At 41.1% G+C, this 21,020-nt stretch overlaps 2 protein-coding genes and 1 long non-coding RNA gene across 4 annotated transcripts; 2 read left to right on the top strand and 1 right to left on the bottom strand.

Moving 5' to 3' along the window:
- Positions 1-1,734: 1,734 nt before the first annotated feature.
- Positions 1,735-9,207, top strand: ephx1 (epoxide hydrolase 1, microsomal (xenobiotic)). 2 transcript variants are annotated; one of them, XM_020091525.2, is made up of 9 exons: positions 1,735-1,881; positions 4,950-5,184; positions 5,298-5,478; positions 5,564-5,782; positions 6,283-6,412; positions 6,639-6,853; positions 7,258-7,366; positions 7,663-7,785; positions 8,701-9,207. In XM_020091525.2, the coding sequence occupies exons 2-9, from the start codon at positions 5,002-5,004 to the stop codon at positions 8,903-8,905; spliced, it is 1,365 nt and encodes a 454-aa protein (XP_019947084.1). In that variant the 5' UTR covers positions 1,735-1,881; positions 4,950-5,001; the 3' UTR covers positions 8,906-9,207. The 2 variants fall into 2 exon arrangements, with proteins under 2 accessions (XP_019947084.1, XP_069370933.1); XM_069514832.1 differs by having other exon boundaries at positions 1,784-1,881; positions 4,947-5,184.
- A 155-nt stretch (positions 9,208-9,362) lies between these two features.
- On the top strand, positions 9,363-15,581 carry LOC109632358 (transcription factor 24-like). Its single transcript, XM_069514834.1, has 4 exons — positions 9,363-12,029; positions 12,887-13,039; positions 13,861-14,025; positions 14,505-15,581. The coding sequence occupies exons 1-4, from the start codon at positions 11,862-11,864 to the stop codon at positions 14,643-14,645; spliced, it is 627 nt and encodes a 208-aa protein (XP_069370935.1). The 5' UTR covers positions 9,363-11,861; the 3' UTR covers positions 14,646-15,581.
- On the bottom strand, positions 11,877-17,388 carry LOC138405555 (uncharacterized). Its single transcript, XR_011239319.1, has 5 exons — positions 17,280-17,388; positions 14,703-14,731; positions 14,432-14,612; positions 12,835-13,033; positions 11,877-12,018 (listed from the first exon to the last, which is right to left on the bottom strand). It is a non-coding gene; the product is annotated as an uncharacterized lncRNA (long non-coding RNA).
- Positions 17,389-21,020: the final 3,632 nt, after the last annotated feature.

Raw genomic sequence — 21,020 nt, 5'->3', positions numbered from 1 at the left:
AAACATATTTAGCATTGTAGGGACAAATAATCTACAGAGAATACACAGTTTATTGACATACATGTGTTTTTAACTAGAACCTCTGATTGCATGTATTTCACTTAAACTACAGTTGCTGTTCTCAGTACATTGAGGAACGAGCTGTCATGTGTGAAAGCACGGTGAAGCTAGAGGCCCTTGGATTTTGTTGCGCGTCTACTTCTGCATTTACGGTAAAGCAGTATAGATCGTGGAAGCCGCAAAAAACGACATAAACACAATAATATGTTATTTAACGTCTCATTTGATATTTCCTTATATCAGATGTCGTGTCACTTAACTGCAGAATGACAGAACAATAAAGGGGAAGTCTGAAAATGTATTCATAATGTAGTCATATTTAGATGCTTGTTTACAATATTCCATTTGAGATCATATTGAAATGCATATGAAAACTGATACTGTACTTGTTACTTATTTTGCAACATTAATCAACAGTATACAGAGATGTTTCCTTGCTTTAAGTAATTATTATGCACATTAGTATTTGTCAATTTTGATTGCACAATGTAATATGCAGCGTCTATACAATCCTGACAGTTCTTATTGTCACTCTCCACTTAAATGTGAGAGAGCACTCTGAAATCATATTGGAGATTTCCGTCATTTTATAGATTCAATGTGACACGTGTGAACGATGGTTCCATGAACAGTGCCTGGAGATGGACACCAAGGACCTGGAACGAGCCACGGCTGAAAGTTGGAGCATCTAAATCCCTGAATCCCTCCTCAGCATCAATCTTCAGCAGTGATCATTGAAGTTTCCCAGTAATACAGTGACTGAACAGGAGAGCGTGTGTTTTAATCTAAAGGTTCAACAGTCATATCTAGAGTGCACATGCCATGTCATGTTTTCTCATTGTTCCTTTTGTATACATTTTACTCTCTCTCTTGTTTGTTTGCTCCCCGTTGTTAATTTATTTTTCTATTAGTGTTTATTGTTGTGCATTTTGTTAAGCATGTTTTCCTTAGTCATAGATACAATATGAAAAATGTGTATTATTATTATTTCGTGTTTTTTCTTTTATTATTTACCATGATAAAGAAACAGGCAGTGTGAAATGCAAATGGAAACTAAATTTGAAGTGTGATTAACAAACTGAATATCTAGAGTGCTAAACAAGTGGTTTCATTTCCCCCCATTGTTTCTTTTGCATTATATTTAATCCACTCTGTGTCTGTAGCTCCTCATGCAGACCATTACTGACATGCTATTCATTAACAATTCAATTGTTATAACTGTTTTTTTTAAAAAGAAAGGAAAATGCCTTTTCCCAGCTTAGAGGAGTTTAATTTTGAAAATTGAGATCAGTCTTCTCTGGAAATTACCCATAACCTCTCATGGAATATTTTGCATGAGCGTGCAAATATTACATTATGAATACCTTTGACTATTTTCACAGATTTTCCTTTTAATTTCCTCAGTCATTCTGCAGTGAAAGGACATGAAAGTCAGGAACATAGTCAGAGACATTACTGGAAATCAATTATAACCTCGTATGGAATCCAAATATGACTTCATTATGAATGCATTGGGATATTTCCCTCTATTGTTCCCAGTCACTCTGCAGGAAAACAACATGACATCTGATATAAAGATAAATAAATATCAAATGACACGTTCAATAAAACATTGGGTTACTTGTTTGGACGCTCCAACGAGCTGTACCGCTTTACCGTAAAGACACAAGTAGACGCGTAGAAAGTAGAACCGTGCCCACTGTTGACTAATCGCTTTCACACACTTCTCCTCCACCACACAGCTCAGTACAGGAGCGGGAGCAGAGAGGCGACCACCACCACCACCACCACCATCACCAGCAGCAGCAGCAGCAGCAGCAGGTAAATCCAGAGGGACAACTTGTGTTGCATGTGAGTTATGTCGTCGTTTATCCGAAGAGTGGAATACGTCATTAAAGCTGGACCCTGAGTTTAAACCTCGTTTCTGAAAAGTGGAGATATTTTTTTGGGAACAACGTTCTCGTCCCTGCGACACAGGAAGCCACCTCCACCTCCACCCAAGTGTGTGTACAGTTCAAAAGTCAACTTCGAAACACACGTCGTACTTTATCACTCAACAACTTGTCTCTGACCAGCTGAGGTTTACCAAGAACTAGCTTGAATGCAGACAGTCAGAGAGCAGCTTCTGACCAGAGTCACTAGCTTAGTGAACTCACTGTGCTAGTGACAGCAGTGTGTGTGCTAACCATGGTGCTAACAGTGGTGGGGGGGGGCTCTAGTATGTTTTAGAAAAGGACAGTTTGTGTCAACAGTGTGTTTGTCAGGGTCCATGCTCGTGTAACAGAGTTTACATGGTGTTTTATCTCTCTCTCTATATATATGTACCTCCGCTGGGTGGCGCTGTAGTGATGATCAGGGTGTTGTTTTGTATATGTGCATGTTGTGTGTGGGAGACTTCCGGTAACAGAGGTGTGACGGTGTGGTTCCGGGCAGGTAACCTGGCTGGCTCCGAACAGTTTCATTTGAGCTCTATATAGTATTTATATACTTGTACTCATTTTCCTTACCTCTACAGGTAATTCTCTATTAAAGGTTCAGTGTGTAGAATTTAGTGACATCTAGTGGTGAAGTTGCATGTTGCAGCTGAACACCCCTCACCTCACCCTCCCCTTCCAAACATGAACGATAACCTGTGTTAGCTTCAGTTGTCATAAAAACTCAAAAGGTGTTCAGTTTGGACGACAGTAAAAAACATGGCGGCCTCTGTAGAGAGGACCCGCTATCAATGTAAATATAAAGTATTTAAATATAAAGGGCTCATTAAGAGTAAAGAAAAAAATTATTTGGACAGTTTAGATGAAACACAGTAGTGAAAACATCACTAGGATTATTTTATATTTAATTTCTGCCTATAGACCCCTTTCACCTACATCTTACACACTGAACCTTTAAGATTAGGTGTACGGATAAGGTTCAGGTTGATCTGTACAAAGAGCTGTGCAAGTCACTCTCTCTCTCTCTCTATCTCTCTCCATCTCTGTGTACTAGTACAGATATCTAAGTGATGACAATTTTGAGTCTAGACTTAACAAAGTGAGTACTTTTTTGGTAAAGTGAGGACTATTTGGTCGTTCCTCCCTGTTTTGACGAACTTCCAATGGACTATTTGTGCGTTAAGACTTAGGAATTTAGTTTTGATGGTTACAGTTGGGGTAAAGGGCAAGGGATTGTGTCATTCCAGTGAATTTCCTCATTGATATACAAGTACAAGGTTGTGTGTGTCAGGGTTAGTGTGTGTGTGTGTCAGGGTTAGTATAAAACAACTTATAGCATATTACGGTAAGATAACATAAACAGTTACAGAACCCAGTAATAATATTTTTTTAATAATCACTGTATCTGTATCACCAAGACTTTAGTGTCCACATAGTCTGTGTGTGTGTGTGTGTGTCTGTGTGTGTGTGTGTGTGTGTGTGTGTGTGTGTTTGTGTTTACATGCCTGCAGCCCTCCTGTATGAGTTAACACATTCTTTGTCATGCAGCTCTCAGTAGCTGTGGCTGAGTGAGTGGCCTGGTCAGCCTGTTCTTTATTAAATCCTCTCAGTGGACCACAACCACAATAACAGCAACAATAACCCCTTTGTTTGGCTGCCTCCACATTTTTCTCTAAACTCATGACAAATAAAATCTGTGTGGCCCAAACTCAGATTACATCACTGGCAGAGAAAGCTACACTGAACCCTGTTAATTGTGTTATTGTCAGGCTGCAGTCTTCAAATATCTGTGTTATCTCCTCCTAACTTGTCACAATTTTAAGTTTGCAAGTGCACGTGTTGCATTCCTACAAAATTGGTAGATCATTGTGTTACAACAAAAGATGCTAAACCTACCACTGTCTTCTCTGGCATCTATCAGCTACAGCTAATCTTTGATACAAGCTCATTTTCAAGTTATATTTCAAGCGTAAGGTTTGGTGACCTTTGTTCGTCTTTCAGTATCAAATATTTGTTTAGTTTGTCAGACTTGTTTGACAAAAGAATAATTTTGACTATATCAGGTACAATCAACTGACAGAAACCTACTTTAAATAAAGGCAAAAGAGAACATTTTAATATTCACTCTTTACTTATAACGGTTGCATACTTTCAAACGCTTCTCCACTGAAGGTAGAAGCGATTGCTGAATCTGATGTGTCACGTTTTTGCAAACTCTTACAAAACCAACCAATGCAAGAGAGGTTCAGGGTAAGACTACATGTTCTAGCACGAGGCCCATTATGTCTGGTGAACACTGTGGTGGCCAAAGTCCATCCCTATGTTGAAGCATTGTGATTTCAACATCATGCTAAAGGGGCAGGGACAAGGAGAATCATCAGAATTCAGGTCCTTCAAGAAAACCTGACCTGACACTGGGGCTATGAGAGGGTCTGCAGGTCAAGACTGTGCCTGAGATTCCCCAGAGGTAAACCCACAGAACAGAACATGTGTCGGGAGACGTGAAGATGGTAGTTCACAAACACCAACCATCTAATCTAAAGAAGGGGAAACATTTGATAAAGGATTTGTATATTTTTGTAAATTAGAAATTTCAGTCTGATCTTTAATAAATAGTCCCCCCTAAACATCTAGAATGGGTTATCAATATTATTATATTTTGCTGAGTGTAGATTGGTGGACCAAATTGAAATCTACAGGAAACTTGAAGAGCACATACCTCTACCAAAGCGAAATGTTCAAGAAAGTGAAAATAATTGATCTTGATCTGCTGGTTTATCCCCTCCACAAAATGTTATGGATGTTAGTTCAGCAGTTTTTGAGTTACTTGCTAACTAACAAAGGCAGACAAAAATATTACCTCTTTGGTGGAGGTCACAAACAGTGAAGGGGTCTGAATACACTCAAAAGTAACATTTCATGTCTTTGTGCTGTCTCACCCTCTCCCTTGTCCAGCTCTGTCTTTCTCCATCTATCCATTCTTGTCCTGGTGTGGACACTGAGCGCCATGTTCACAGCGGTGCTGGTTGGTATAGTGGTTGGAGGGCTTATCTTCTACCTGGTTCAGAGGAACAGGAACCAGGTTCTGAATGCCGTGGATGGCTGGTGGGGAACTGGAGCGGCCCCTGATGGTGAGGAGGACATCACCATCCGCCCATTTGAAGTCACCACCAGTGATGAAGAGCTGGAGGTCAGATTCCCCTCATTGTTTGTCACCATAGCATTTATTGATGATGTAGTTAAACACACTTTAAATAGAAAGATTGTGAGAGCCTTCACATATCTTCTTGTCTTTTCTGTCAGGACCTGTATCGTAGGATAGATCAGACGCGTCCCGTTGCCTCACTGGAGGACAGCCGGTTTGATTATGGCTTCAACTCCCACTATTTGGAGAAGGTGGTGTCTTACTGGAGAAACGACTTTGACTGGAAGAGACAAGTTGACAAAATCAACCAGTACCCCCACTTTAAAACCAAAATTGAAGGTGAGGCCGCACTGCTACCAATACATTCCTGAGGAAGATACTGTCATATCTCCAACTTATTCATACTTGTTCAAATTCCATACAGGTATTGATGTCCATTACCTGCATGTGAAGCCCAAAAAAGTGCCAGAGGGAACTACTGCTATTCCTCTGATAATGGTTCACGGCTGGCCTGGGTCTTTCTATGAGTTCTACGGGTTGATCCCACTGCTGACAGAGCCGTCAAACCCAGACGACCTTGTGTTTGAGGTGGTGTGTCCCTCCATACCAGGGTATGGTTTCTCTGAAGCACCACATAAGAAAGGTGCGTGTGGAAGATTCTTTTCTTTATAACGTGGGACAGACGTTCCCTTTAAAGAAGACAAACGTTTTTTGTGCTTTGTGCATCATTTCAACAAAATAACAGCTGGATAAAATATACATTTCTAGTAAAAGGGTATAAAAACAATGTAAGGATGAGATAAATAGATTGGATCACTCAGAGCCAAAGTTTGGACAGTAGGGTGATGGAGTCATAGTAGCAGAGTCCTGTGACACACACAAAAACGACTAATCGCAAGACAGTCACATCTGTCAGTCATGATTCTTCACCTCATTTTTATAGCATGAAATAACTTACTAAAACCAAACTCTTGTTGTTTTATGTGTCGTGTACTAAAGTAGCTAAACATATCTAGTAAAAGAGTATGTATATTTGCAATGGAAAACCAGCAAGCAATAAAATGATATCAGATGATCCTCTTCCTCTGTGGAAGCTACATGTGTTATACTACAATATCTGAATGTGTGTGTGTCTGTGAACAGGCTTTGATTCAGTTTGTGCTGCCAACGTTTTCCACAAGCTCATGAAGCGTCTGGGTTTCCAGCAGTTCTACGCTCATGGAGGAGACTGGGGTTGGCTGGTCACCACCAACATGGCCCAGCTGGAGCCCAAGTAATAAACACAACACCTGCCTCGACACTCTAAAATACTGATTGTACATATGGTCTCTTATCATTCAGAAATTTCACAGCATATTTTGTTTTCATAAAGTTTGCTTGTTTAACTTCGGAGGGTACAACCGGTTCTCCTGGAAACACCAGCCCTCTGATTATACACTATCTACATAGAGTATTTGTACTTTTCCCAGTGTTTTACTTGTGTTTTTTCTTCATACCAGGATAGTCAAAGGTTTGCATGTGAACTTTGCCCCACCCTCAAAGCCTGGTCTGACCATGATTTTATCCATCGTGCTCGGCCGCCACTTCCCTAAACTCTTTGGCTTCACCGACATGGATATTCAGCGTCTCTACCCTTACATGGAAAAAACGGTGGTGGAGTCCCTCAAAGAGAGTGGCTACATGCACATCCAGGCCACCAAGCCTGACACCGTGGGTAAGGATCTGGAGCCCGTCTCCACTGAATTTGTAGTAGGAAAGCTGCAACTTGCAACATGAGATTATTTTCTTTTAACTGATCAAAAGAAATGAGACGCTGGCCTCGTGTGTGATCTATGTGTAAGTAGAAACAGGTTCCAAGAGCAGAACTTTTAAAATATAAATGTCCATGATGTACTAACACTACAAGCAGGTTTTTTACAAAAGGTCATTTCTTTGAAAACAAATATTTGTATCTACTATTTTTATATATACTATTCTAGCATGAGTTTGAAGAAAACCAACTGATGGTTTGGTTAGACTGCCTAAGTGGACTGGCCGGGGTTAATTGACTCTTTGATCTAATCAAATACAAATAGTTTTGATTGATTAACACATTTCTGACTCTGACTTCCCTCTCAGGACGAGGACTGAATGACTCCCCAGTGGGTCTGGCAACCTACATTCTGGAGAAGTTCTCCACATGGACCAACCGTGACTTCAGGAGCCTGGAGGACGGCGGACTTACCAGGTACCCAGTGGGGAGTCAGTGCTGATATGTGCCATTAAGTACATCCCCTTCATCGTTTACAGTATGAAGATGTTGTATTAAACTATCATTTACAAATATGCGCCATTAGTAGTATATCATATATTTGGTGGTAGCAGTATATGCATTAAATTGTTAAATGGGACTGTTTAGAGAAAGTTAAGTCAGAATAGTCCACAGTACTAACTTCCTGCGGTAGCTACGACTCAGAAGCCTCATAGCAGAACCATTCTTGTAATTGCTGCAGTATTAAATATTGTTTGTGCAATGTGTTGTAGGAAGTTCTCTCTGGACGACCTCCTGACTAATGTTATGATCTACTGGGTTTCTGGATGCATCATCCCGTCTATGAGGTTCTACAAGGAAAACATCGGCAAAGGTCTCGACCGGCCGCACACTAAGTGAGTGACAAAGAAAGAGTTTGTGTTGGCCAATCGGTGACAGACAAAACAAAATCATTAACAGTGTTTGGGCACAGTCACACATACCTGATGTGAAGCGAATGTTGCGGGTCAAAGTTCACCAAACTTGGACCCCACACAAAGCTGTGCTGTGATTTGCTTTGTCACAGGGGACAAATGTTTTCTGTGCCTCCTCGCTCTCACAGATTGGAAGTGAAAGGGCGGCAAAGGTTCACCCACCAAACCATTTGTGATTTTGTGACCGTGCCCTAATGCAGGCTACATGATTTACAATTGTACACGTGCCTTTTAAGATTTTAAACATTTAGTTTTGCGGAAGACAAAACCACTTCCTTTTCTTCCCCCCTTTCCAAGACATGTGGATAATTAAATAATCATCTTATTTGTAACAATGAGAAGACGTTAAAAGCAAATAGAACAGAGCACATGTGCCGAACAATGACAACATACAAAAGTAATTTTATGAAGAACGGTCAAGTTCAGCTTTTCCTGCTCTCTACATCTACAGCAGCCTTCCTGTGCGCTCGCCATCACAGGTGTAGAGCATCAACAACCCCACACATATTGATTGTTGCGGACAGGGAACATACACTCATACACACATACACACTAATGTATATATTTAAATTACTCCCTGTGCAGTCAAGGACCATGTGTTTAAATTTGTCACAAATTTTCACAGGAAATGCTTATTCTCATGTTTGTTGATTTTGACTGTTAATCAAACTCCGAACAGATTGTTCAATCATGTTTCCAAGAAGCTCATGAAAGCAGAGAACTCATAACAGTAACTCTTAATAATATTTCTAATATTAAAAATGACTCTCAGACTGGATGTTCCGTGTTCTCTGCAATACCCTCTCTTGATGTGAACCCATCGTCCTCTCTCCTCAGGATACCAGTTTATGTGCCTACCGGGTACGCCTGCTTCCCCGACGAGCTGATGCACACGCCCAAGCTGTGGGTCAAACAGAAGTATCGCAAACTGGTGACCTTCTCTCCCATGGCCCGCGGCGGCCATTTTGCTGCCATGGAAGAGCCCCATCTGATGGCTGAGGACATCCAGAAGTTCGCCAAGGCAGTTGAGAAGAAAAAGTAAGAATAGACCGATGAGCTAAAAGTAACAACATAGAACAACATAGTAGTGCGCACTACGTAGACAGACTAAAGCTAGTTAAGTAAGCATTGTATATAATATAGTGTAGCTCACTGAAATTCCTAATCATACAGTCAGTCTTTTGCAGTGTTTATAAAAAAAACACATCTGTTTCACTGGATCTGTTGACTGCAAAATTTGGATATACAATGTATATGACTAACAAAAACCTCTGTGTGAGTATTTGTAGGCCTGGTAACCAACCTCTTCACATGTACCCAACAGATTAAAGTGAGAAGAGCAGACAGCAGCCTCCATTCATTATTTCTTCCACTCATGCTTACAGTGTTTATGACTTGCCCACAACAAGCTTTGTAGTCTCGGGAGCAGTTTACTAAGCAGCTGCAGATGGGCGGTCAGGGGGCACTTGCTGTTATGGTGTTGACAGCATAGACAAGGTGCCGGGCATTCCTCTAACTAATAACATAAAACATCTTTAACCCAGTTACAACAGTGATCCTACAACATCGCCTTACACCTTCAATATACACTTGATTTTTCAATTTATTTGTTTGTGTTCAAAACCTGTTATCTGATTGGTTAATGTCAATTTACAAACCTCAGGTTCTACAACTTACGAGACTTATAGCACTGATTATTATTGTTATCGTCTGTGAAAGATATTTCGGAAGTTTATCTCAGAAGGTTTGTTATGTTAAGTACTAAGAATATAGTTTGCTTTATTAAGAATAATAAAAAATCTGGATCATTTCAAACTGTGATTTAAAGTAGTTTTAATGCAGTGTATGCAGTAACCAGTTAAAGAAGACAGGAGTGACATATTGTACCTCACATAATGTACTGGACACTGAAAACAGTTTCTGTGGACATCCTCATAGTGCTAATTGTAAAGGTATGTGTCTTGTATTGTCTTCCTATATGTGCTTCATTCACATTTCACAGTGCTTTTGCACATTACCTGGAATGTTAATGGAGACAACTTGATTGCAGCCTTGGTTCAAAGTGATCTTTGCTAGTTTTATAGTAATAATATTGCATGTTGTTACAACCCAGATTTTGTCTAGGACAAAAGGAAAGCAACACAGCCTTTTTATCATTAAGTGCTAAATGTTTTACATAAACCACAATAAATAGTAAACATATTCGGGCACAACGGGCAGAGGGTGATGTCAACTCATAGAAAGAACAAAAACCACCCCTCTTCCTAATCGTGGTCCCTACTCCCCATACTCACAGTTTCACTCAAAGAAAAACAAAAAACTGTCTTTCCTACTATGCACTCTGACCTCATATATATAAATACATTTTGGCAGTCACCCATAAGGCCTAGTGAAATATCAGAAAAACACTGGGTGAAGTGTTACAAACTAACCTAAAGCCCAACAGTTACACTTACCAACGGTCACAAACCTGAGAGCAAACAATACACACTTATCACTAGACCTACACCAGGACAAAATACATCGAGGCGCACTGATCACACAAAACCACACAGTCAACATCCCCCAGGGCTTCTTGTATTCTTGTCCACGAGGACAAGGCAGCCGGATTGGTCGCCGTCGCAATTGGGGGAGGAGACAGCCACAACAGGGGACCACGGGACTCGATGCTCCAGGCACAATCCCCTGGAGGTGCGTAGGGTGGAGGAGTGCTTTACCTGTGAAGAAATAAGACACTGCAGAGGCCCGTAACACATGTCAGGCTATATTAAATGTTCTTGAGTACTATTATTATACATTTGCAGGTTTGACCTTAAGTAAAGGAATATTTTCAAACTAATAACTAACTAAACATTGGTTAACAAAATGAAGGGCTGTCATTGCAGGGTTATGAAAATAAAATACTGTTTCCCAGTTGGCTGAAATCTGAACCCGCTAAACTAGGACCTGGAACTATGGGTAGAGACCAAAATAACCAACCTTCGAGAAAGTTGGCTTCAGGCTAAGTTGACATGATTTGTGGAACAGGGGCTGCAGGGATGGAAAGCTCAGGACAGGTCTGCTTAGCTTGTAGTTATACTGCATGTGGCCAAAATGCTGGCGGCGTGCGGTCGGTCACAAAAACAGGATTATTGGCCGTGATGCCGTTGGACATTCGTTCATATGAAGGTCACAGATTCAATCCAGCAAGGCTAAGATGCCCCAAATATTCTCATCCAAACCAAAATGTATTTCCGCTTTTCTTTGCTAATGGTCAATGTCGCAATGTCCCAAGCCCCTGACTCCCCCTATCACTGTCCAGCTGTTAGCAGAGCTTTGAGTTTCCCAAGCCCCCCAGTGCCCTGGCTCGGTACACCCTCCCACCCAGCGTTGCACTCCCCCAGGCCTGACTGCCTGCCTGCTCCTTTTGGCAGTCCAACAGCCAGGGGAGGATCAGGACGACCGGGCGGCCGAGATAAGGAGCATATGAAGTTCCCCACATTACCTCACCCGATAAGGAAACAAGCAGAGAGAGAGACGGGAAGAGAGGGAGAGGGTCAGACTGGGAGGAATTCTGTAGATGGACGATGATGCGCAGAGAAGCAGCAAGTGACTATGGCGTTTTCAGCAGTTGTTTCAGGGGCCTGAGTGGAACTGGGGTGCCATAGAGGTCTGTTGAACTTTGAAAAGGAGCTTAGAAGAGCTTGAATGGAACGGTCCTCAGTAGGTGCATGAAAAAGATCACAGAATCAAATGATTTTCTTCAGAGCAGATGAGTAATCTCAGCTGTTTTTAGCCAGACTTTTATTTTTTATCTTGATTCGATTAAAAAGATGCTTTGAGAGCAGATGGAAAGATGACCTCAAACTGTTTGTCTTGTAGATAACTTAAGTAATGATCGTCTGACAACAACCTTTTAACTAAGGGCAAGCAAACTTTAATCCATCCATTAAAAATAGACTGAACAAAAGTGATTGAAGTTCTTTAGGGAAGTCTGCTGCACCAGTAAGGCTGCATCCATGGCCGTTAATCCTCTGGAAGGTCTCAGGACGGTCGCAGTGAATCACCAGCTCGTCTCAAGCTCCACGGCGGAGCTGCGGAGCCAGCAGCCCTGTGCAGCCGGCAGCCCAGCATCTCTGCACAGACACAGGCAGAGCACACACAGCAGCCGGGAGCCTAGGAAGTGGGTGAGTCTGCGTTAACAGTCCAATTTCAAGCCTTTAAAACCTGATTAAAGTGTGTCCTTTCTTTAAATATACCCATCAATGTATATTAGCTATTGTACTTTTCTTTTTGTGTATAAATACAACAGAATTTAAATGCTAATGTTCGGCAGGACATGGTTTTGGCAGTTGAAACAGAAGCACAATACTAGTTTCAAACACAGATCTGTCAATGCAACCATTAATGATTTTGAGCAACCACAAGCGTCATGATAACTGTTATAAAGGTATTTGAACAGAAAAGAATAATAATAATAATAAGTAAAACTGTGGGACGTCATGCTTCTGTATCAGAGAATAACTTGCAGAGTATAAGTGAAATTCAATACTTGAAGATGAAGATGTGAGCTTTCCTGCAGCAGAATATGTGAAGGATGATGTGCATCCATCTTTATCCACAATTTAATAAGTTTACATTTCTCTCAGATGATGTTAGGCTCTACCTCATTTGTGTGAAGAGTGAGGGTTAGTAAATTATAACATTAATCTGCCCATAAGAATTAAGGATTTGATGGAAGCAATACAAGAACCCAACCAGGGAATTTCAGTGAACTTGAACAAATAACTAGTAACAAGGAGGATGTGTGAATGACAGTTTATTCTCTGGCAATCAGACAGAACGTAAATTAAGCACTAAAGCATCAGCTTGAAGCACATTTTTTCAAATGCTTCTCTTGGAGGCTCATTCAAACTCAAATGAAAGAAACGATTGTTAATATTCTTTGATGTCTTTCCAGAATCAAGGTAGACCTTTAAGAAAATTGCGTACGGATCTGATGAAGATTTAGTTTGATCTTCTCTGAACATGTCGTCTGCTGCAGATACAGTCTACGTGTGGGTCCAGGCTTCACTCTGGTCCCATCTGTGGGTCTGCGGTCCAGTCCAGGACGCTGCGGAGTCAACACTCCCCAGAAAATGCAGCACGAGAGCGGAGCCGCGTACGCAACCTGCGACAGGCCTTCCACAGTCTGCAGGTACATCACAGACACAGACAGCAAACGTTGAATTAAACTTCATTTCATTGAGTAAACGATGAGTTTTAATCCGGGTATTGCCCCTTCCTGTTTGGTGTCAATGTAAAAAAACAAGTTGGTTGACCAAAGTGCTTTACAAAGTAAAATGTATAACAAGAAAAGGGCAATACACAATATATCATAATATAAAATCTGCTCTGATAATAGTGTTCTCAACTGGAAAAGTAGATAAAAGAGAGATGTGTCTTTAACAGTGATGTGAAGCGTGCGAGAGAGGGAGCAGATCTAATATGTAGTCCAGCTAGGTAACGCGGTGCCAGTCCATTAAGTGATTTAAAAATTAACATTTAAAAATCAATCCTGTAACAAACAGGAAGCCAGAGCACAACACAGGTTGATGAGAGATGACTTAATTTTTAGCATCTTCAGTGTTTCCTACACGCATTCAGTGAAATGTTGGACCATGTTGCCTTTCTGTATTTTTTCTGTAACAATTGCAAACTACATTATCACTCAGTAGAACCCATATCTCCCAGCAGGCCCCTTAAATTCAATCAAGCCTCACAAAATTATATACACTCATTGATTTCAAGATCATCACGATCAATCATTTAATCCCCTCGGAAATTTGTGTAAATGTCAAAAAAAACCTCTTGCAATGTTAAAGAAAGTGATCAATTAATTAATCTCTCTTCACATCCAGACCAATATTTAACACATTCTTCCTGAGCCCACATTTCTGATCTTGATATTAACAAATTAGGATGAGAGCAGAGTCCGATTTCTGATCCGACCCTGTCCACTTCCTCCTCTCTCCGCAGGCTGCTCTGCCCTCAGTCCCACCTGACACCAAGTTATCCAAGCTGGATGTTCTGGTTCTGGCTACTAACTACATAGCCTATTTAACAGAGACCCTGGACCAGGGAGAGTTAGTGGCTGAGCACGCCCTGTCGTCCAGGTCAGGAGGATACCTGCATCCTGTTAAGGTACCGCTGGGAACCAACAACCTACTTCTGATCATACCCTACACTGACTGCTACTGATATATACATTACATGGAGTGTATATATATATATATATATATATATATATATATATATATATATATATATATATATATGTATACTAGACCAAACTTAAATGTCATGGTATACCTCAAATAAAAAATAAAGCTGTTTCTCAGTCATTTAAGGTATTTCTTAAATGAGTTTTCCTAAATTAATGACAAAGCTTTCAATGTAAGTAAATGCTCAGAATCAACTTGAAAAGATGATTTGATCATCTGATGTGGGAATTTAGATTTTATTGTTTAGCGCTACTTTTCACTGCTTGCTTGTTTGGTGAACATTTAAAGGTCACGGCTGCTTTAAGTTTCTCCGAGTAAACTTTCACCTCATCAGAATTTCTCTGGTTGTCACATGTGTCCTGATGTGTTTTCACTTGTGATGTTGTGCCGTCTCCTCAGAAGTGGCCCATGCGTTCCTTGCTGTACTGTGGCAGCATGGGAGAGCTGCTGTCAGGAGGTATCTCAGCCAATCAGACGCCCCCACCTGGATGGAACGGGACACACCCTCTGACAGCCGCCGCGGAGGCAGACAAAGAGTGATGATCAGAACACGTGACATAACTTTCCCCCTGTTTCTTATCTTTTGTGTTAACTGACCTTCTAGCTTCTCTTGGTGGTGTTCGACACTTCAAAGCAAAGTGTTGCAATGAGACAGTGATGAGGAATGAAAAGAAGCTACTTTCAAAACAAATTAGCAGCTTGGTCAAGTGAAGGACAGGATTTAATTTCACCATTTACATTCTACAAGAACCCTTTCTTTTTATCTCAAGCTGTTGGTAAAGACAATGAATTGTGAAAAACGTATTTAGTTATTTAATTTAACATTAGAACTCAAAAACTAGTCAATCTCCTGATAAGTTCAAGGCTTGTTCTTTATCTTGCTTGAAAAAAGTTTTTCCGACCATATGAGGGTTAAATAAAACACACACAGTAAAAGAACAGACATACCTTTGGTGAAGACGTCCCATCACTATCTGAGCATTAGACAGCAGGTTGTCAGGACAGGATTTAATACAAGGAAATTAAAAGGCTGCTCCACTTGACTCATTATGCCACAAATCACTACATGGAATGAACAGAGTGTAACCTGTTATCTTGATTTAAAGCTTGTTGGGTTTTTATTTTGTTTTGACTGTAATGATGAGTTTAATTACCTGCTGTGCTTTGAAAAGAGACTTTGTTAGGTTGTGTTTTGTTATTTTGGGGATTTGGTGTGTGCGTGCGTGCGTGCGTGCGTGTGTGTGTGTGTGTGTGTGTGTGTGTGTGTGTGTGTGTGTGTGTGTGTGTGTGTGTGTGTGTGTGTGTGTGTGTGTGTGTGTGTGTGTGTGTGTGTGCGCGTGTAGCAGTGAGGGAGGGATTGTTGTGGGAACACAGCAGCTGGGAACTACTTCATATTTCTGCAGAAATGAGCACTTAGTTCTCTTTACAACTACAACAACAGGATGTAACCTTGGAGTAAATCACCGTCTGCAGTAACAGTGTGTGTGTGTGTGTCAGTCATTTCTAATGGTTACACAAGACGAATACCAAATAATCAAATAATCCCAGTATAGACGAAGTAAACGTCAACTAAACCTCCATACTTCAGTCTCTGAAGAATTCGAATTTCAGGCTACATTTCACAAAACAGCTTCTTTGTTAACTGGACATGATGTTTGTGTCTGTCATGATCATGAACTGAAACACCAACAAGAGTCAGATGTTGCAGTGACATAAAATCACCAGACAAACTGGACACGTGTGACTCTCTGCCCACATTCGACATCAGCAGGTAACCATCAGGGGCTCTAACATCCGTTAACCAGAATGGCACCCATTTAAGTGCATACCTCCGCCAAAGCCCTCAAGTTCAATCAAGCAGCACTAAATTGCTCACTCATAGAAATCACTCTCCCAAATATTTCTGACTTTTTTCATCAGGATCCATGAATTATTCCCGGAGGAAAAATGTTGAAAATGTTCTATCTGTTGTATTTAAAAAATGATTTATGGGGTTCTTCTTTGACACATACATCCTTTCACCAAGTTTGCTGGAAATCTGTGATGTAGTTTTTGAGTATTCTTGCTCACAAACAAACCATCAAACGGACCGGGCCGAAAATATAACTTCCTGGCAGAGGCATCGAAAAGACTAGTCCTCTAATATTTCTGCAGTATTACTACCGGGACTGACAGAGTGCCTGTGCTTATCAACAGCTGTTCACGGTGTTCTGACCTTAAAGTCTCAGGGAGTGACAACGTTTGTAACAAATGCACTTTGCCATCCCATAAAAACAGTGAGATAAAATGTATTGATCATCTATAGCATTAAAGATACTATGTTGCATTTATAGCTTCAGCTTTGTGGACTGATAAAAGCGGAACTTTTTCTTACCCGACCAATCCCACGTCCTTCATGGAAATCTGTCCGGGGGTTTTTGTGTAATCCTGCTACCACACAAATGTTGATGACAAAAAAAAGAAGCTCCTTGGCTGAGGTTCCTATATTACATTATATATTATTTCATATGATATGGGACTGTTGACTTTGGCTGCTTGCTTCTAAATAAATGACTTTTCTTTCCACATCCACACAGTTGATCGGAGTTTGTCTCAGTGCAGCTCTTGTTACAGACATGACAACATTTGCTCATTAATTATAGGAAAACAAACTATGTTTTCCAAAAACCCTTTTTGTAACAGAAACATAATCAAATGTGCAAAGAAAATTGTGACTGCTGCTTGACTTATTTGCTTGTTTGTGCATGCAGCTGTATGTGAGTGCTTTTTAAAATATCCGGGTGGTTCCTGATGTGAGATCCTATCCTTACTAGATACATATCATTCATACATGTATATAGTTCTTCTTTCCTTCCGCACTCCAGATTGTTCTCTAAATAGTACATTTGTCTATTTTTATCTTATCTTTACATCAAGGAAAGTCCTATAAAGGATTTAACTGCATGTAGTACTTTCTATGGTTGGTGAATGTGACTAAATTAAATTTTAATTTGTTTTTATTTGACATGTCCTGCACCTTAAAGTCCAGATATCAATACTGGGCCTTGCAGAGTGAGAGGGGTCCAAGCAGGTCACCTTGTGTCCAGTACATCAGCCTATCATTTTTGCTGATGTGAGAGAACTGCACAACTCAGACACGGAAAAGACAGTGAACCATTTTCATCACAACGTTACCTGTACACAGAGGATCTGACGAAGCGTGGAGTGAAGCAGCAGGGTTTGCATGCAGCAGGGATCAGGTGTGGTGTGGATCCAGATTGATTTCAGGTGGACTTGATAATGAGGAAGGAAACTCAGGTAGGAGGAGGGTGAGCAGAGAGCCACGCCCCCCAGGAAACAAACCCAGAGGAGACACAGGGGAGGGGACAGAGACAAGCTTCTTTCTGTCCCCCACACATTAAATTAATGCACTTGAACATACTACAGAGTTTTTAACTGGGTATGAAACGACCTCATTTTAATATTGATGTCTTGATGACCTCCTTATGAGGTCAGAGGAAACGATTTCCACCAGGTTAGGGTCATTGCATGAACGGCACTAAATCAAAATATTAATATCGTCATATTACAGTTATCAATCATGCATTTCCTCATGTGCATCCTGCAAACAGCTTTGTTTCAAATGCACCTGCTGCTTTTTAGACAGGAGACAGAAACACTTGTGTCCACAGAGGCGCCAAGATCAACAAAAATGAAAAGTTCCTTGTGGTGGCTTTAAGTGTATTTTTAATGTATCTGTACTTTACTTATTTAGTTCCCGGGGCTTTTAATTTTAACTCCGCTACATGCGTCAGCAAATATCTGTACTTTCTGCTCTATTTACAATTTCTAATCTATTTTCGAGAAAGTAATCAATAACAAGATCCAATCCAATCAGAGCGGGCAGGTTACATTAGACCATAGACATTAGAAGTATGTTTAAAGACAATTACTTACTTACTTTTACTCAAGTAGAAAAACTTTACTGTCCCTTGAGTACAGTTTTGTCTATTAATTAACTGTAACCGAATATACGAAGCGTTTAAATTAATTTCATGTGTTTCATGTGTAAATAGGTAAAAAGAAGAGCCAGTGTAAGTAAACCCAAAATGCTGTTTACTGGCACAGTTTGAATGGACGACATCTTGAGATTAAAGAAATGAGAGACGGTTTCCAGTGTCCTCCTTTTTTTCCACATGTGTACTTTCTGTATCTCAACTCATAATTCAGCAAGTACCACACTTAGTTGCTGTACGATTACGGTGTAATTCCAAAACTAAAACCTCAGAACTGCGATCCAATCCAATAACTCACGGTGATACGTTTGAGAGGCCAACACCAGGCCGACCGAAATCACCCCCCCCCCCCCCCCCACCTTGGAGAAAATGGGCTCGGCTCCACAAGCAACAGTCCTGCGTTCAAGGCTAGCTCTATAAATCAGTGGAGGGGTGTGTGGGGGGAGAGGGTGTTGGGGGGGTGGGGGGGCAGAGCTCCTGGTTTCCAGTGTGTAGCGATGACAAATTTGGAAATGCTGGAGTCTAAACTGCTGAGGTGCAGGTTACAGGAAGGGAAGGAGAGGCCAGATGTTTCGCTAAAGCAGCTGCAGAGAGAGAGAGACTGAACCAGGACCAGAGACGAGGGACAGGAAACTCTGAGCTCTGGATAGAAAGCGTGAAAATGAACGTTCTGCAGGAAACACTAGAATAAAAATTAGGCCATTCATGAGGTGCATCCATCACTCACACTGCTGGGATCAAGGGATTCAACCTGCAACCTTCCAGTGTGGACGACCCACTCTACCTCGTGAGCCACAGCCACTAATGCTTACTTATGTTTTTTAAAACCATGACTTAGTTTTATTCTCAGATTCTGCATTTTACGTTACATAATCATTAATAATCATCAGCATTCTTCCTTTGTTGGAGATGGAGTCTGACCCATCAAGGTTTAACTCACACTTATACCACAACCTCCATAACTGACTCCACACTGCTGCAGCTTCTGAAGAGGCACAACTTTCTTCAGATTATACTTCCAGCTCAATTAGTCATTTTTTGTACCTCAGCAGATTTAAGCTTTTCTCTTGACTTTAAACTTCTTTCAGCAGCTACACTTGAATGGACACATTAACTTCATTCAGCAGATCCACTTCCAACTATTTCAAATATTGCAATTACAGATTTTGCTGCATGCCTGTGCAAAGGCGTCAGTCAGAAAAGTTAAAGTGCTTCTGAAAATAAATGAGCCATAAAGTTTTTTCCAATTAACTTCATTCAAAGTGCAATAAACTGAAAAAAAAATCGAATCAATTTTGGTCTTTGTCCTTTTGTCTCTTTGAGAACGAATGCTGACTAGAGCCCTGTGGTACACCGCCTGCTGCAGGACTCCCCTCTCTATCTGCAGGCCGTGTGTGTGTCTGCCCTCAGTGTGTGTGTGTGTGTGTGTGTGTGTGTGTTTTCCCATGTTCAGACAGCTATTTATGCCACCGGAGGAGCTTCAAGAAAATGTGTATCCGTTAGTGTCTGCACCTTCATCCCCTCCCCCTCATGTTGGGAGATGATCAACAAATATTTTTACTATCTCCTGCTCATTACGGTCGGGAACACGCTGATTACAAGCTGGATTTATGGAGCTGTGAGGCCGCCTCCCCCTCCGCCTCCGCTGGGCCTCCGCTGGAACTTGGTAGAAGCCAAGGGAGAAGAGGAGGAGGAGGACAAGTAGAGAGGAGAGGCAAGAGAGGAGAAGAGGTGGAGGAGAGGACTGAGCAGGAACAAAGGAAGAGAGGAGGATAAAGGAGGGGATGTTCTAAAAAAAATCAAATTTCATCTGTCTGACTGTTGTCAGATTAATATTAACATTCAAATTTCACTCATTACACCAGGAAGGACGAGGACACTGCTGATGGATTAAACCTGAAGTCACAAGAACACTAAGCTGATCAACACACAACAGCTACAGACCCTCTCTCACATTTCTCTGAGGTTAGATTTCCTCCCAGAGACTAAACACAAACTTCTAATATCTGTGAAAGATGCAAATCACATTTTTCTCTTAACAAACTATCGGTCCTGCAACCTACTATAAAATGACCCATACTTTGTTTTGCATGTGACAACCTGGGCTCGTCCATGTGCACGCCAAGACTCTTCTTGTCATTTTGGTTCAGATGGTTAGGGTCAGAAACAAAGCTGCTAGGTTACAGGGAAACCTCGGGGTTCAGGTTAAAAAGCTCTTTTAGGCATTTTTGCCTTTATCGTTAAGACACTGAAAGTGTGAAATGGGGAGACTGAGTGGGAAGGACATGCAGCAAAGTGCTCACGCCTGCTGAACCAGGGTGAAAAGCTTTTCACAGTCTGAGGTGATGGTATAAACGTCCCCTGGTTGGTGGTGTGGAACGCTGCTCTAGTGCCGCTTTACTTCAAAAACAGAGTAACTGAAAACAGAGTCATGTTACGTTGCCTTCAGGTCCACACGGCACGTCGATGGATCATTGGCAAGGATCGACCTGCAGGCAGATTTGAAAGTGTCAAGTTGTGTGAGCTGTAGTCAGAATGAAGAGAATGGGGCGGGTGGTGAACGTGGAGGTGAAACCATACTGGATGCAGAATGTCTCTGTAATAATAACAGTGTAGTGATAATCCCTGTTATCGGCTTCAAACAAAGCTGCCGATGTAGAAACCTTCCGCTGCAACATGGAGTGGAGGAGAGAGACTCCTATCTGATACCTCCCTTCACAAATAATCACTTGTATGATGTGTTCATGGAACATTTCTACATAGACATCATTCAAAATGTGTCACTTTTTACACTTAAAGGCTTCTTATTAGATTTTTAGAATACAAGTTCCTTACTTGACCTTTGACCTTTTTGTAAATTACCATTTCCTTTGCAAGAGGACGATCATGGAGATATTGACCTTCATATCTGAGTGCAAAA

The sequence above is a fragment of the Paralichthys olivaceus genome, chromosome 19 (assembly GCF_024713975.1).
Source record: "Paralichthys olivaceus isolate ysfri-2021 chromosome 19, ASM2471397v2, whole genome shotgun sequence".
NCBI lineage: Eukaryota > Metazoa > Chordata > Actinopteri > Pleuronectiformes > Paralichthyidae > Paralichthys > Paralichthys olivaceus.
This window is presented reverse-complemented; position numbering and strand designations above follow the sequence as displayed.